Source organism: Bombina bombina, chromosome 9 (genome assembly GCF_027579735.1).
Source record: "Bombina bombina isolate aBomBom1 chromosome 9, aBomBom1.pri, whole genome shotgun sequence".
Classification (NCBI taxonomy): Eukaryota; Metazoa; Chordata; class Amphibia; order Anura; family Bombinatoridae; genus Bombina; species Bombina bombina.
In genome coordinates, this window is record NC_069507.1 from 56,103,220 (window position 1) to 56,120,758 (window position 17,539).

General features: G+C 36.8%; 1 protein-coding gene across 1 annotated transcript in view; it reads left to right on the forward strand.

Annotated features, from left to right (window-relative positions):
- DLG5 (discs large MAGUK scaffold protein 5) overlaps positions 1–17,539 on the forward strand; it is a 143,099-nt gene that overhangs the window by 97,122 nt on the left and 28,438 nt on the right. The window contains exons 22-26 of the mRNA XM_053692123.1: positions 6,486–6,648; positions 8,179–8,309; positions 8,941–9,105; positions 9,797–9,980; positions 16,577–16,725. Of these exons, the coding sequence (XP_053548098.1) occupies positions 6,486–6,648; positions 8,179–8,309; positions 8,941–9,105; positions 9,797–9,980; positions 16,577–16,725 (792 nt within the window). The remainder of the gene's footprint in view (positions 1–6,485; positions 6,649–8,178; positions 8,310–8,940; positions 9,106–9,796; positions 9,981–16,576; positions 16,726–17,539) is intronic.

Sequence of the window (17,539 nt, forward strand, 5' to 3'; positions counted from 1 at the left end):
TTTAGCAATCTCTACACACTTACATGTATGTGTGTCTTAGAAAGGGTGTAAGTTTTTTTTATTTTCATTTTAGAAATGTAATATATTCTCATGAAATGGTTAAGTATAACTTCATATGTAACATTTCTTGAGGGAACAAAATAAATGAATACTTATTGTGGGTGAGACACTTGTACTCATGTTTTCTAAATGTCATTTTAATAAATTTCGAATACTTAAAATCTATAGTCTCACAACCTGTTGTAAACTCTCCATTGTATAAAGATAATTCTACAATTTTTTATAGCAAACCGTTTTTATATATTAGAAATAAACACACAAGAAATATATCAGCGCTAATTCACTGAAATAATCAAACCACCTGTACTGTTTCTGTTAAGTCAATCAGAGTAACAATACCAATTTAGCATGAACGTTAAATAGACTGAACCTGAGCAAACATGGAATTTCACATAGGCACACAAAAATATTTATATATAAAATAGTTACATCACATGTTAGGTTAGAAATAAACACGTAATTACCAGCATAACAAAAATTCTAACCTAGAGTCCAAATGTACTTCAATAAAAGAGTCCCAAATAAGAATGAGGAGATTCCAAGTCCTGAAAAAAGATTCTAGGTAAACTCAAGCAGATGCCGCTTCTTTTTGGTGACAATTCTTGTAATCACCAGAGTAGAAACCAGAACTAGAGCAAAAGAGTACAAGAAGCGCAAAAAGACTTGAGTTATTTAATGTAAAAGCACATAAATATAATAAACATAAAAACGTACATTTAAGTAAGCACAATAAATCACCGGATAAAATGACAGTGGCAATCTAAGTCCCGATCATCAAGCAGAATTGTCCAGATTACAAATGGACCGCCGAACACAAGCCGGCGTCTGACGTCACTGAAGATATCAGGAACCGGAGCGTCCCCCTTCAGGTCTATACCTCTTAGACTGCTAGGACTGTCAATGATGAAAAAGCACAATTCGCAATATCCCTACGCGTTTCGGCCGGATCCCAGCCGGACTTCTTCAAGGGCTTAATGAAAATAGTTCAGGTTGAATGATTTATTGTGCTTACTTAAATGTAAGTTTTTATGTTTATTATATTTATGTGCTTTTACATTAAATAACTCAAGTCTTTTTGCGCTTCTTGTACTCTTTTGCTTTATATATTAGAAGTATAAAGTAAAGATTATATAAATGTGTCAGCAAGTTTGAAATTTCTGAGACCACCAATCATGTAAGAGGTTGTGTGGTGTCAGCATTTATAATGTTGGAATGGATTCAGGAGTTTCCCAGGTTTTCTGATTTTGAACAAGAAATTACAGTAACATTAAATTAAAGTGATGGTAAGTTAAATGAAAAATATTTATTCATGTAAAAGCAAAACATTTTTTATGTATGTGTATTTATATATTTTATAATAAAAGATTTATAATCCTACTCCGCACCCTTGTATTCCCTCTTTTGGCTGGGCTGTGACATAGATAGCAGTCCCACCCACTCTCTCTCCATAGGCTTTCAAAGGACTGGACTTCACGAGTGTCATATGACAAACACACTGATCATTGGAATTGTCATAAAAAATGAGTTCATCCCAGTGGACCGGCATAACATTGTAATGAAGGCATTACTATAGGCAGGGATTTAACCATTTTCATGGATAGATTTAAAAAAAAAAAAAAAGTACACATTTATTTTTTTTATACTTTTTTTTTTTTAATAGCAAACATTACTTATATGGCATTTGATTAGGTAAAGTTTACCTTCACTTTAATATAAATATTTTGCCTTTGCATTTTCTGGCATTTATGAGAAAAACATTTCTTCTTGGTAAGAACAAATTTGAATATAATATCTTTAGGGGTTTTTGAACCATGAAGTTTCTCTATAAAACTTAGCTTCACTAATACTTATGCCTCATTACCTGGGAATATTGTTCTATATTTAAAACAATTCCGCAATTATATCTGTAATATAACTTATATAAATTTCTAAATGTCTGTACTTGGGAGTCAATTTCATGATCGACCTTCATTTAGAATTGGGGGTCCTTAAAGGGTCAGGAAAGTTTTATAATTAGACTTTCATGATTTAGACAGCGAATACAATTTTAAACAACTTTCCCATTTACTGCTATTATTTAATTTGCTTTCTTCTCTTGTTATCCTTTGCTGAAAGTTATATCTAGGTAAGTTTCACAATGTTTGTTGTGTGAATCCGTATGTAGTAAACCCACATAAGAGAGTGTGCTCAGTGCCAATATAATATTATAAATACAGAGAGACAGAAGCACCATATAAAGAACTCACTTCAGAAAGGTATGTAGGTAGTGAAAGTCACAACTAAGACTTAAAAATTAACTTTTATTTAGTTGTCTTATAAAATAGTCCGTAATACCTGGACTTTATATATACAAAACAAACATATAAAATTAAAAGAAACAAGTAAAAAAACCTGTGTGTGCTGAATTGTACCAATATTAGTTATACCCTGAATATGATAGTAAATATAAGGAACAAATATAGGGGAATCTGAATCCGTATGCCTACTATAAAAATAAGGGACACTATCCCAAAACCATATTGTTAGAGATAACTCTCACACTCCCCCCGAATATGTATATCCCAAATATTATCAACTTTCAACAGATAAGCGTATGTGGAACTTTTTTCAACACATACTAAATATAATTTAACGGTACATAACAAATAGATGTATATGGAACAATTTTCAACATATACTCCGGGCAGCACACACCAGGTTACGTCCGCCTGATGTGCATTTTGCCTCAGCTTTGTCAAAGGCGAATCTGAGTGTGATCTTCCATACCCTTATAAAGACCATATGAACCAATCATAAGGACGTATACTATATACGCCTGAAATTTGAGCCTATCCGATCTCTTTCCTTGTTCAATGGACGTGCTTGGTCATGTGACCCTATCACGTGACACAACATTTTATTCATACATTTAGTATCACACGCCTCTCTCTTACCAATGGTTCTCAAGTGTTTTGCGTCATGATTACATTTGTCATTTGTACATTTGTATTCCTCTCTTGAATATGTAGTAAGGAATGTATAGGTTCATCTTTGTGAAACCCCACGGTCGTTATGTGCCCTAACAAAGACTGATATTCAGATTAAGAAACAGAACTCGGGACATATCAGCACAGATCTCTTTAGAAAATCCACAGCCACAAACTCAATTCTAGAATTCAACAGTTGCCATTCTTGGCCAACGAAGAGAGGCATACCTGTAGGCGAATTCTTAAGGCTCAGAAGAAATTGTTCTGACTTACAAACATTCTACATGAGAAGAATTGAAACAAAGATTAAAATCCCGAGGATATACTTGCAAAGTTATTAAGAGAGCCTTTCATAGAGCTCTCCACACCGATAGACAGACACTATTGATTCCTAAAAAAAAGAAAACTGGTATTGTGAACAAGGAAGTAAGATTCGTCACTACATACCATGACAGACATAAAGATATAACAGATATCATAAATAAACATTGTGATATTCTGAGAACCGATAGTAATCCGAATGAGATAATCGGTGAATGAATACCTGTGAGTTGGAGGAAAGCACCGACTATAAGTAATAAACTTGTAAGAAGTTTATTACTTGCGCAGAAACAAAGCCATATCAGGAACGTATGGTTGTGGATCATGCTCTTTTTGTAAATACATGCATAACATCAAGCAGATTAACATATTCCCAAAGGACACTAAACAGTTAACAGACTACGCTAATTGTAGAACAAAAAATGTGGTGTATTGCCTACAGTGTAGCTGTCTTAGGATCTATGTTTGGATCACATCCAGGGAAATACGTACCCGTCTGGGTGAACATTTAAATAACATCAAGAATGGTCCAGAGCAGTGTTTTTCAACCAGTGTGCCGTGGCACACTAGTGTGCCGTGAGAGATCCTGATCCTCAGGTGTGCCACGGCAGACTGACAACAGTGTGACATATTTTTTAAATTTTGCTTGTTTTTTATTCTGGGCCGATTTTTTATTTTGAGTGAGATGATGACTGAGGGTAACAGCGCAGCGCATTATGATTGTTTGTGAATGAATGTCAATATGTCATATATAGTTTGTAGGAGGCATGGCATGACAACACAGTACAGTATGTGTGTGTATGTATATGTGTGTATATATATATATATACTGTATTAGGCTACAATGTGTGCTTTTGTAAAATTTTGGGATTAGTGGTGTGCCACAGGATTTTTTTAATGTAAAAAAAGTGTGCCACGGCAAAAAAAGGTTGAAAATCACCGGTCCAGAGGATGTAAAGAGAGGGAAAAATCTAACTTCAGTGACGAGACATTTCTTACGTTGTCATAAAGCAAAACCGGATGTGCAAGTAATAAAGAATGGCATTCGAGGTGGCAATATTGAACGTATGTTGCTACAATTTGAAAGTAAATGGATCTTTTGGCTTAATGCCATGACACAGTGTGGAATCAATGAGAATGCTGGGTATAATTCCTTCTTATAGAAAACACAAAAAGGAATAAAATAAGATCAAGATAAGACCCACGTAAAATAAAAACAAGACTATAAGCAATAAGTACGTATGTACGAACAATTTCACCCTCTAAACACATGATCAAAATTTACTGGGCTATAATGGGTCTCTAGAAATGGATATCTGTGTCTGTTGCCCCAATACATCTGTATTTATCTTTCATTTATAAAGGACATTTCTGAACAATATTGGGAGCTTTTTGTCGGGTTCATACTCTGTTATACCATAGTGTCAGACAGACGTTTGGAACACAAGATAAGATATATACACAGAATTATGTGATATTAATGACCATGACATGTGAGTACACTATTGCAAATATTAGCTGTCATGCGAGTACAAAAATATTTATGTAACAGCAAAAATGAGAAGCCATTTGATTAGGCGATATTGGAATCCATGTGCCGTTTTTTTGCAATGCGTGAACAGTCTTTGGTAGGGCACATAACAACCATGGGGTATCACAAAGGTGAACCTATACATTCCTTACTACATATTGAAGAGAGGAATACCTGACAAATGTAATCATAATGTAAAACGCTTGAGAACCATTGGTAAGAGAGAGGCGTATCTTACTAAATGTATGAATGAACTGTTGTGTCACGTTGTGTCACGTGATGGGGTCACATGACCAAGCACCACATCCATTGAACAAAGAAAGAGATCGGATAGGCTCAAATTTCGGGCGTATATGGTATACGTGATTGGTTCATATGGTCTTTATAAGGGTATGGAAGATCACACTCAGGTTCGCCTTTGACGAAGCTGAGGCGAAATGCGCATCAAGCGGACGTAACATGGTGTGTGCTGCCTGGAGTATGTGTTGAAAATTGTTCCACATACATCTATTTGTTATGTACCATTAAATTATAATTAGTATGTGTTGAAAAAATTCCACATACGCTTATCTGTTAAAAGTTGATAATATTTGGGATATACATATTGGGAGGGAGTATGAGAGTTCTCTAATAATACGGTTTTGGGATAGTGTCCCATATTTTTATAGTAGGCATACGGATTCAGATTCCTCTATATTTGTTCCTTATATTTACTATCATATGCAGGGTATAACCTAATATTGGTACAATTCAGCACACAGGGTTTTTTTACTCTTGTTTCTTTTAATTTTATATGTTTGTTTTGTATATATAAAGTCCGGGTATTACGGACTATTTTATAAGATAACTAAAAAAAAAGTAAATTTTTAAGTCTTAGTTGTGACTTTCACTACCTACATACCTTTCTGAAGTGAGTTCTTTATATGGTGCTTCTGTCTCTCTGTATTTATAATATCTAGGTAAGCTCAGGAGCCGCAAAGAACCTAGGTTCTAGCTGCTGATTGGTGGCTGCATATATATACTGATTATCATTGGCTCCCCATGTGTTCAGTTAAAAACCAGTAGTGCATTGCTGCTCCTTCAGCAAATGATACCAAGAGAATAAAGCAAATTTGATAATGGTAGTTAAGTGGAAAGTTGTTTACATTTGTATGTTTTACCTAAATCAGGAAATATTTGTTGGGGGTTTCATGTCCCTTTAAGGGGAGCCACCTTTTTATGTTGATGAAAGAGAAATTATTTTTCCCACCCCACCCCCCAAAGAGTAGGTGTATTCTTCCTCCCTTCACTTCCCTAAGGGCACTCACTATATTCAAGAAAGATATTTTAGATTTAATTTGTAATTTTATTTTCCTTAATTTATATATATATATATATATATATATATATATATATACATACACACACACACACACACACACACACACACACACACACACACATATATATATATATATATATATATATATATATATATATATATATATATACACACACACACAATTCCAAACCGTCTAAACATTTAACCTAATTAGTGTTAAACACATTTGTTTACATCATACAACTTTGTGTTGGTCACTTTTTTTTGTAACTCCTTCCTTTTACAGACCACTAGTAGAAGAACCACGGCACGTTAAGGTACAGAAAGGTGCAGAGCCTTTAGGAATTTCCATTGGAGGCGGTGAGAGTGGTGGTGTCTTTGTTTCCAAAGTAACTGTGGGAAGCATTGCACAGCAAGCCGGGCTTGAGTATGGGGACCAGCTGCTAGAGGTATGCTTGCTATTTGCCTTTGCATAGTGGCACTGGCATATACTAATCTATTATCTTCACACTGAGTTATATTGTAGTACTGCAGCATAAGCAAATCTCCCGTTTTTTGTATAAGAACTGTTCTGCTCCTTCCCATTCTCACATTTAATTTGTAAAGAGGTTTCTCCACCAACAATGCTCTTAAAACCTTTCTATTTTTCCTATTTTTGTTTGGGAAATTGGGGAGGGTGGTTCTTTTGAAAATTTGTGGGGGGGTTTTGTTTAAAAAAAAAAAAAAAAAAAGAGTGGTGGTGAAGATTTCTGAGAGCATGTACAAATTGGCAATAAGCTTCTATAAGAATTGTCTCAAGTGCCAAAGGTACCCTTTTAAGCAAACATTTAAGTTAATTTCTTGTTTTAGATCATTAAAGGGACACTGAACCCAATTTTCTTTCTTTCGTGATTCAGACAAAGCATGCAATTTCAAGCAACTTTCTAATTTACTCCTATTAGCAAATTTTCTTCATTCTCTTGGTATCTTTATTTGAAATGCAAGAATGTAAGTTTAGATGCCGGACCATTTTTGGTGAACAACCTGGGTTGTTCTTGCTGATTGGTGGATACATTTATCCACCAATAAAAAAAAAGTGCTGTCCAGAATTCTGAACCAAAAAAAGCTTAGATACCTTCTTTTTCAAATAAACCTAGCAAGAGAACAAAGAACAATTTATAATAGGAGTAAATTAGAAAATTGCTTAAAATTGCTGCTCTTTCTGAATCACAAAAGAAAAAAAATTGAGTTCAGTGTCCCTTTAACGATGATATTTCTTATGGAGTCATAAAAAAGTGAATTTATCAAATTTGCCTTGAGCTCTACCATCGGGCACTGATGCCATACGTTTGCCACCTCTGCCCTAAAACAAGAGTAAAGATTTTGTGTAATTAAACTGGATTGGAAATGCTACTAAAATAAAGAATTTGTCATTTGTCAAAATATAGAATTGTGATCATATATCTGCTCATGTTTGAATGTAAGACGTCCACTGTGTTTTCCACCACAAAATAAATAATATAACAAATGACATCTGAGTTCTTTAAGAAAGAAGGAAACCTGATGTTGATTGGCTAAGGGGTTCCGAACTGTTTTGAAATTAAAGGAACATGAAATCCAATTTCTTTTTTTCTGTCATGATTCAGATAAAGCACACAATTCTTATCAACTTTCCAAATGTACTTCTATTATCAAATTTGTTTCATTCTATTGATATCCTCTGTTGAAGGAGTAGCACTGGGAGCTAGCTGAACACATTGGGTGAACCTATGATAGGAGACGTAAATGTGCAGCCACCAATCAACAGCTATCTCCCAGTAGTGCATTGCTGCTTTTGAGCCTACCTAGGTATGCTTTTCAACAAAGGATACCAAAAGAACAAAGTAAATTAAGTGATAGCAGTAAATTGAAAAGTTGTTTACAATTGAATGCTCTATCTGAACCAGTATGTTTTCAGTTAGTTAATCATGTATGTTATAGATTTGTGAATTTGCCCACAGTTTAACGGTATAAACCTGAGAAATGCAACTGAGCAGCAGGCCCGACGCATCATTGGACAGCAGTGTGACACCATCACCATCCTGGCTCAGTATAACCCGCACATGTGCCAGCCTATCCATTCTCGATCCAGGTGAGGCCTTGCTCAGGCCAGGGTATAAGCAGATCCTGTGTCACATGTTTCTGATGGATGTGTTAAAAAGCAGCCTTAAAGGGACACTGAACCCCCATCTTTCGTGATTCAGATAGAGCTGCGATTTTAAACAACTTCCCAATTTACTTCTGTTATCAAATTTTCTTCATTCTCTTGGTATCTTTTATTGAAGAGTAAAACTAGGTAGGCTCATGAAAGCTCAGGAGTGTGCACATGTCTTCAGTACTCTATAACAGCAGTGTTTTGCAACATTATTTGTAGCTTTGTTATACAATGTTGCAAAACACTGCTGCCGTAGAGTTCTAAAGACACGTGCACTCTCCTGAGCCCTTATGAGCCTACATAGTTTTACTCTTCAATAAAAGATTACAAGAGAACAAAGCAAATTTGATCACAGAAGTAAATTGGAAAGTTGTTTTAAAATTGCTGCTCTATCTGAATCATGAAAGTTTAATTTTGACTTAAGTGTCCCTTTAATATTGTATTGTTTTGGGATTCTCCCTTTCCCCCTCTCACATTCTGCCACTTTATATCCCACAGCTCTGCTGATCTTTTTGCCTCTTATACGAACACTGGATATTACTGACATTACCTCTCTGCTTTCTTCTAGCTCCCGGCTGGACGCTGCCTTGTCCCATATCACCCCCCACGGTAGCGGTACAGTGACCCCTGACAATCATTCATTTATAGACACTGTGAGTGAGCAAGATGAGGGGACTATGACTCCACCTTCCAAGGAAACCACGCCAAGCACCAGCCCGCGCGGCTCACTTAGGTAACCACCCTAAATCTGTGCTACCCTTTAAAGGGACATAAAACCCCAAATTTGTATTTCATGATTCAGATAGAACATAGACTTTTAAACAAATTTCCAATTTACTTCTATTATTAAATGTGCTTAGTTTTCTTGTTATCCTTTGTTGAAAAGCAACTAGGTAAGTTTAGGAGTGTGCATGTGTGCAGCACTATATGGTAGCAGTTGTGCAACCATGTTATACATTAGCAAGAGCACTAGGGGGCAGCACTATTTTTAGTCAGGTGGTTCTTTAGACATGTGCACGCTACCTATCTAGATATCTCTTCAACACAGAATAACATGAGAATAAAGTAAATTTGATAATAGAAGTAAATTGGAAACTTTAACATTTTTTTATATATATGGATCATCTACAAAACATTTATGCACAGAAAAATCTAGTGTACAATGTCCATTTTAAGAACTTAGCAAAGGTATCGGCTTATTGAGATTTCATGTAGAACATTGTTTCTCATCTCTAGTCCTCAGGACACTCCAACAGGCTAGATTTTCATGATATCTGAACTAGAGCACAGGTAAAATAATTAAAAAGGACGTAGAAGAAGCCAAAAACTTAGGAACCAGGAATACAATTCTAAGGCTATTGACGTTGTGAAGTTTTTTGTTTACGTGAATAACCTCGTCATTGTTCTTCTTCCGTGCTGCACAGGACGCCTGCAGAAGGTACAAAGAGGCAATATGAGCTCCGTACAGTCTCCCTGCCCAAAAGCCCTGTGGAGCTGGGACTTCAGATTTGTGGGGGAAACCAGCACGGTATCTTTGTATTGGACGTGGAGGATGACGGTGTGGCAGGTGGTCCAGGTGGGCTGCAATCTGGAGACATTATTCTGGAGGTTAGTACAGTTTTGAAGGAGTCATCTTTTCTCTTCGGTTCTCTGAAAGGGACATGAAACACAAATTTGTTCTTTCATAATTTAAATAGAGCATGCAGTTTTAAACAACGTTCTCAGGAGCGTGCGCGTGCCTGAAGCACTATATAGCAGTGATTTTGCAAGAATGTTATCTATTTGTAAGAGCATGAGATTGCAGCATTTTTTGCCATGTTGTGCTCCAGATACCTATCTAGGTATCCATTCAACAAAGAATAACATGGGAACATAGCATGTTTGGTAATAGAAGTAAATTGGAAACTTTAAAAAAAAAAATATATATGCTCTGTCTGAATCACAAAAAAGAACATTTTGGGGTTTCATATCCCTTTAAATGGACAGTCTGGTCAAAATTAAACTTTCATGATTCAGATAGGGTATGCAGTTTTAAAGACTTTGCAATTCACTTTTATCATCAAATTTGCTTTGTTCTTTTGATATTCTTAGTTAAAAGCTAAACCTAGGTAGGCTCATATGCCAATTTCTAAGCCCTTGAAGGTCGCCTCTTATCTCAAAGCATTTGACCGTTTTTCATTGTGCTCACGCCCATGGAGTTACCTAGGAGCCAGCACTGATTGGCTAAAATGACAAGTCTGTCAAAAGATCTGAAATAAGGGGACAGTCTGCAGAGGCTTAGATACAAGGTAATTATAGAGGTAAAAGTATATTAATATAACCGTGTTGGTTATGCAAAACTGGGGAATGGGTAGACTGTCCCTTTAATAATAGTCTTTCTTTTTCTCTCTTGGTCAGTCCAGCTGTATTTCTTTCATGTAATTAGCAAGAGTCCATGAGCTAGTGACGTATGGGATATACATTCCTACCAGGAGGGGCAAAGTTTCCCAAACCTTAAAATGCCTATAAATACACCCCTCACCACACCCACAATTCAGTTTTACAAACTTTGCCTCCGATGGAGGTGGTGAAGTAAGTTTGTGCTAGATTCTACGTTGATATGCGCTCCGCAGCAAGTTGGAGCCCGGTTTTCCTCTCAGCGTGCAGTGAATGTCAGAGGGATGTGAGGAGAGTATTGCCTATTTGAATGCAGTGATCTCCTTCTACGGGGTCTATTTCATAGGTTCTCTGTTATCGGTCGTAGAGATTCATCTCTTACCTCCCTTTTCAGATCGACGATATACTCTTATATATACCATTACCTCTGCTGATTCTCGTTTCAGTACTGGTTTGGCTTTCTACAGACATGTAGATGAGTGTCCTGGGGTAAGTAAATCTTATTTTCTGTGACACTCTAAGCTATGGTTGGGCACTTTGTTTATAAAGTTCTAAATATATGTATTCAAACATTTATTTGCCTTGACTCAGAATGTTCAACTTTCCTTATTTTTCAGACAGTCAGTTTCATATTTGGGATAAATGCATTTGTTTCAATCATTTTTTCTTACCCTGTGGGCTGTTAGGCTCGCGGGGGCAGAAAATGCTTCATTTTATTGCGTCATTCTTGGCGCAGACTTTTTTGGCGCAAATTTTTTTTTGCGTCAAAAATGTCGGCGTTCCGGATGTGGCGTCATTTTTGGCGCCAAAAGCATTTAGGCGCCAAATAATGTGGGCGTCTTTTTTGGCGCTAAAAAATATGGGCGTCATTTTTGTCTCCACATTATTTAAGTCTCATTATTTATTGCTTCTGGTTGCTAGAAGCTTGTTCACTGGCATTTTTTTCCCATTCCTGAAACTGTCATTTAAGGAATTTGATCAATTTTGCTTTATATGTTGTTTTTTTTCTTTTACATATTGCAAGATGTTCCACGTTGCAACTGAGTCAGAAGATACTTCAGGAAAATCACTGCACAGTGCTGGAGCTACCAAGCTAAGTGTATCTGCTATAAACTTTTGGTATCTGTTTCTCCAGCTGTTATTTGTATTGCATGTCATGTCAAACTTATTAATGCAGATAAAATTTCCTTTAGTACTGTTACATTACCTGTTGCTGTTCCGTCAACATCTAATTTTCATAGTGTTCCTGATAACATAAGAGATTTTTTTTTTTTTTTAAATCCATTAAGAAGGCTATGTCTGTTATTTCTCCTTCTAGTATACATAAAAGTCTTTTAAAACTTCTCTTTTTTCAGATGAATTTTTAAATGAACATCATCATTCTGATACTGATAATGGTTCTTCTGGTTCAGAGGTTTCTGTCTCAGAGGTTGATGCTGATAAATCTTTGTATTTGTTCAAGATGGAATTTATTCGTTCTTTACTTAAAGAAGTGTTATTTGCATTAGAAATAGAGGATTCTGGTCCTCTTGATACTAAATGTAAACGTTTAAATAAGGTTTTTAAATCTCCTGTAGTTATTCCAGAAGTGTTTTATCTCCCTGATGCTATTTCTGAAGTAATTTCCAGGGAATGGAATAATTTGGGTAATTTATTTACTCCTTCTAGACGTTTAAGCAAATTATATCCTGTGCCATCTGACAGATTAGAGTTTTTTGGGACAAAAATCCCTAAGGTTATGGGGCTGTCTCTACTCCTGCTAATGTACTACTATTCCTACGGCAGATAGTACTTAATTTAAGGATCCTTTAGATAGGAAATTGAATCCTTTCTAAGAAAAGCTTCCTTATGTTCAGGTAATCTTCTTAGACCTGCTATATTTTTAGCGGATGTTGCTGCAGCTTCAACTTTTTGGTTAGAAGCTTTAGCGCAACAAGTAACAGATCATAATTTTATAGCATTATTATTATTCTATAACATGCTAATAATTTTATTGGTGATACCATCTTTTGATATCATTAGAGTTGATGTCAGGTATATGTCTCTAGCTATTTTAGCTAGAAAAGCTTTATGGATTAAACTTGGAATGCTGACATGTCTTCTAAGTCAACTTTGCTTTCCCTTTCTTTCCAGGGTAAATAATCATTTTCGTTCCTTTCCTCACAACAAGGAACAAAAGCCTGATCCTTCATCCTCAGGAGCGGTATCAGTTTGGAAACTATTTCCAGTTTGGAATATATCCAAGCCTTATAGAAACCTATAGCCAGCTCCTAAGTACCTATGAAGGTGCGGCCCTTATTCCAGCTCAGCTGGTATGGGGCAGATTACGTTTTCTTCAAAGAAATTTGGATCAATTCCGTTCTTAATCTCTGGTTTCAGAAAGGTACAGAATTGGCTTCAAGTTAAGGCCTCCTGCTAAGAGATTCTTTTCTTTCCCGTGTCCCAGTTAACACAGCAAAGGCTCAGCATTTCTGAAATGTGTTTCAGATCTAGAGTTGGCTGGAGTATTTATGCCAGTTCCAGTTCTGGAACAGGGGCTGGGGTTTTATTTTATCTCTTCATTGTACCAAAGAAGGTCAATTCCTTCAGACCAGTTCCGGATCTATCATTATTGAATCGTTATGTTAGGATACCAACATTCAAGATGGTTACTGTAGGACTATCCTGCCTTTTGTTTAGCAAGGGCATTATATGTCTACAATAGATTTACAGGATGTGTATCTGCATATTCCGATTCATCCAGATCACTTTTAGTGTCTGAGATTCTCTTTTTAGACAAGCATTACCAGTTTTGTGGCTCTACCGTTTGGCCTAGCCTCAGTTCCAAGAATTTTTTTCAAAGGTTCTCGGTGCCCTTCTTTCTGTAATCAGAGAATAGGGTTTTGGTATTTCCTTATTTGGACGATATCTTGGTACTTGCTCAGTCTTCTCATTTTCGAAGAATCTCATACGGATCGACTTGTGTTGTTTCTTCAAGTTCATGGTTGGAGGATCAATTTACCAATCAGTTCATTGATTCCTCAGACAAGGGTAACCTTTTTAGGTTTCTAGATAAATTCAGTGTCTATGACTCTGTCCTTGTCAGACAGGAGAAGTTTAACATTGATATCAGCTTGTCAAAACCTTCAGTCACAATCATTCCCTTTGGTAGCCTTATGCATGGAAATGTTGGGTCTTAGGACTGCCGCATCAGATGCGATCTCCTTTGCTCGTTTTCACATGCGACCTCTTCAGCTCTGTATGCTGAACCAATGGTGCAGGGATTACTCAAATATATCTCAATTAATATCTTTAAACCAATTTTACGACACTCTCTGACATGGTGGACAGATCACCATCGTTTAGTTCAGGGGGCTTCTTTGTTCTTCCGACCTGGACTATAATCTCAACAGATGCAAGTCTTACAGGTTGGGGAGCTGTGTGGGGGTATCTGACGGCACAAGGGGTTTGGGAATCTCAGGAGGTGAGATTTCCGATCAATATTTTTGAACTCCGTGCAATTTTCAGAGCTTTTCAGTCTTGGCCTCTTCTGAAGAGAGAGTTGTTCATTTGTTTTCAGATAGACAATGTCACAACTGTGGCATACATCAATCATCAAGGAGGGACTCACAGTCCTCTGGCTATGAAAGAAGTATCTCGAATTTTGGTTTGGGCGGAATCCAGCTCCTGTCTAATCTCTGCGGTTCATATCCCAGGTATGGACAATTGGAAAGCGGATTATCTCAGTCGCCAAACGTTGCATCCGGGCGAATGGTCTCTTCACCCAGAGGTATTTCTTCAGATTGTTCAAATGTGGGAACTTCCAGAAATAGATCTGATGGCTTCTCATCTAAACAAGAAACTTCCCAGGTATCTGTCCAGATCCCGGGATCCTCAGGCGGAGGCAGTGGATGCATTATCTCTTCCTTGGAAGTATCATCCTGCCTATATCTTTCCGCCTCTAGTTCTTCTTCCAAGAGTAATCTCCAAGATTCTGAAGGAATGCTCGTTTGTTCTGCTGGTAGCTCCGGCATGGCCTCACAGGTTTTGGTATGCGGATCTTGTCCGGATGGCCTCTTGCCAACCGTGGACTCTTCCGTTAAGACCAGACCTTTTGTCTCAAGGTCCTTTTTTTCCATCAGGATCTGAAATCCTTAAATTTAAAGGTATGGAGATTGAACGCTTGATTCTTGGTCAAAGAGGTTTCTCTGACTCTGTGATTAATACTATGTTACAGGCTCGTAAATCTGTATCCAGAGAGATATATTATAGAGTCTGGAAGACTTGTATTTCTTGGTGTCTTTCTCATCTTTTTTCTTGGCATTCTTTTAGAATACCGAGAATATTACAGTTTCTTCAGGATGGTTTAGATAAGGGTTTGTCCGCAAGTTCCTTGAAAGGTCAAATCTCTGCTCTTTCTGTTCTTTTTCACAGAAAGATTGCTATTCTTCCTGATATTCATTGTTTTGTACAAGCATTGGTTCGTATAAAGCCTGTCATTCAGTCAATTTCTCCTCCTTGGAGTTTGAATTTGGTTCTGGGGGCTCTTCAAGCTCCTCCATTTGAACCTATGCATTCATTGGATATTAAATTACTTTCTTGGAAAGTTTTGTTCCTTTTGGCCATCTCTTCTGCCAGAAGAGTTTCTGAATTATCTGCTCTTTCTTGTGAGTCTCCTTTTCTGATTTTTCATCAGGATAAGGCGGTGTTGCGAACTTCTTTTGAATTTTTACCTAAGTTGTGAATTCCAACAACATTAGTAGAGACATTGTGGTTCCTTCATTATGTCCTAATCCTAAGAATTCTAAGGAGAAATCGTTGCATTCTTTGGATGTTATTAGAGCTTTGAAATATTATGTTGAAGCTACTAAGTCTTTCCGAAAGACTTCTAGTTTATTTGTTATCTTTTCCGGTTTTAGAAAGGCCAGAAAACTTCTGCCATTTCTTTGGCATCTTGGTTGAAATCTTTAATTCATCTTGCCTATGTTGAGTCGGGTAAGACTCCGCCTCATAGGATTACAGCTCATTCTACTAGGTCAGTTTCTACTTCCTGGGCGTTTAGGAATGAAGCTTCGGTTGATCAGATTTGCAAAGCGGCAACTTGGTCCTCTTTGCATACTTTTACCAAATTCTACCATTTTGTTGTATTTTCTTCTTCTGAAGCAGTTTTTGGTAGAAAAGTACTTCAGGCAGCGGTTTCAGTTTGAATCTTCTGCTTATGTTTTTCATTAAACTTTATTTTGGGTGTGGATTATTTTCAGCAGGAATTGGCTGTCTTTATTTTATCCCTCCCTCTCTAGTGACTCTTGTGTGGAAAGATCCACATCTTGGGTAGTCATTATCCCATACGTCACTAGCTCATGGACTCTTGCTAATTACATGAAAGAAAACATAATTTATGTAAGAACTTACCTGATAAATTCATTTCTTTCATATTAGCAAGAGTCCATGAGGCCCGCCCTTTTTTTGTGGTGGTTATGATTTTTTTGTATAAAGCACAATTATTCCAATTCCTTATTTTATATGCTTTCGCACTTTTTTCTTATCACCCCACTTCTTGGCTATTCGTTAAACTGAATTGTGGGTGTGGTGAGGGGTGTATTTATAGGCATTTTAAGGTTTGGGAAACTTTGCCCCTCCTGGTAGGAATGTATATCCCATACGTCACTAGCTCATGGACTCTTGCTAATATGAAAGAAATGAATTTATCAGGTAAGTTCTTACATAAATTATGTTTTTTTATCTATTTAAGTCCATCTTTGTCATCAGTCAAACCCTCTCAATCAGTTACTCTCTGTCTGTCTCTGCGTCTCTCGCTCACTCTCACACTTGTGTGTTCCCTCTCCCAGTATGGTTCAGTAGATATGAAGAACAAGACGGCAGAAGAAGCTTATTTGGAAATGCTAAAACCGGTAGAGAATGTCAGAATAAAGGTGCAACAAAAGACAGAAGAATTCAGTAAAATCAAAGACCTGCCGGGGGATGGATTCTATGTAAGGTCAGTAGTTGTGGGACAAACTAGCGAATTCATAACAATGCTGGAGAGAAGTCTTTCAAGTAGTGATCTTTCATAACCAACTTGTCATGTGCCCCACTGAGCCCCTCATTCTTTTGTTTGAAGCAAGAAAGAATGTTACAGTTTTACTCCCAGAAAGTAGCACCCCAAAAACGTTTTCATTATCTCATACACCCAATGGATTTATGCACCTTTGAAATGTAAGGGTTAAACATAAATAACACAAGTTGGCCATCATTGAATTAGATTATACTTGTAACATGGGGTTAGTACGTTCTCATTTGGGAGACATTAAAACTGAATGTTTCTTTAAAGGGACAGTGAACACCTTGATATGTTTATATAAAATGTTTAGTTATGCATAACAAAACAAATTTGCAATATATGTTCATTATTTATTTTGCCCCCTTCATGTAATTTAGCTCTGAAAATTAAGCCATTTCTAATTTCTCAGAACTTGAAAAGCACCCTGCTGACTTCTCAAGACTAACCCTGCTACATATATGTCCCAAATTGGCTTTGCCTGATAATAACCGCAAGACGATACATTTTACACTAACTTTGTGACTGCGGTTAGCTCAGATTGGCTCCTTCAAATAAGGCAAATAGTGGGTGGAGTTTGGCTGTTGAAAAACAATTCTAGTAAAAAGGATGTTAATTTTGTTTTAAAAATGTTTAGACTTGGCTGATATGTTGTTCTGTAGCAGCACAAAAGAAGTCTCTTGTAATTACAAGGTGTTTCCTGTCCCTTGAACCTGTGACTTTAGAGAATAGACACTCGTGTTTGCATAAATCT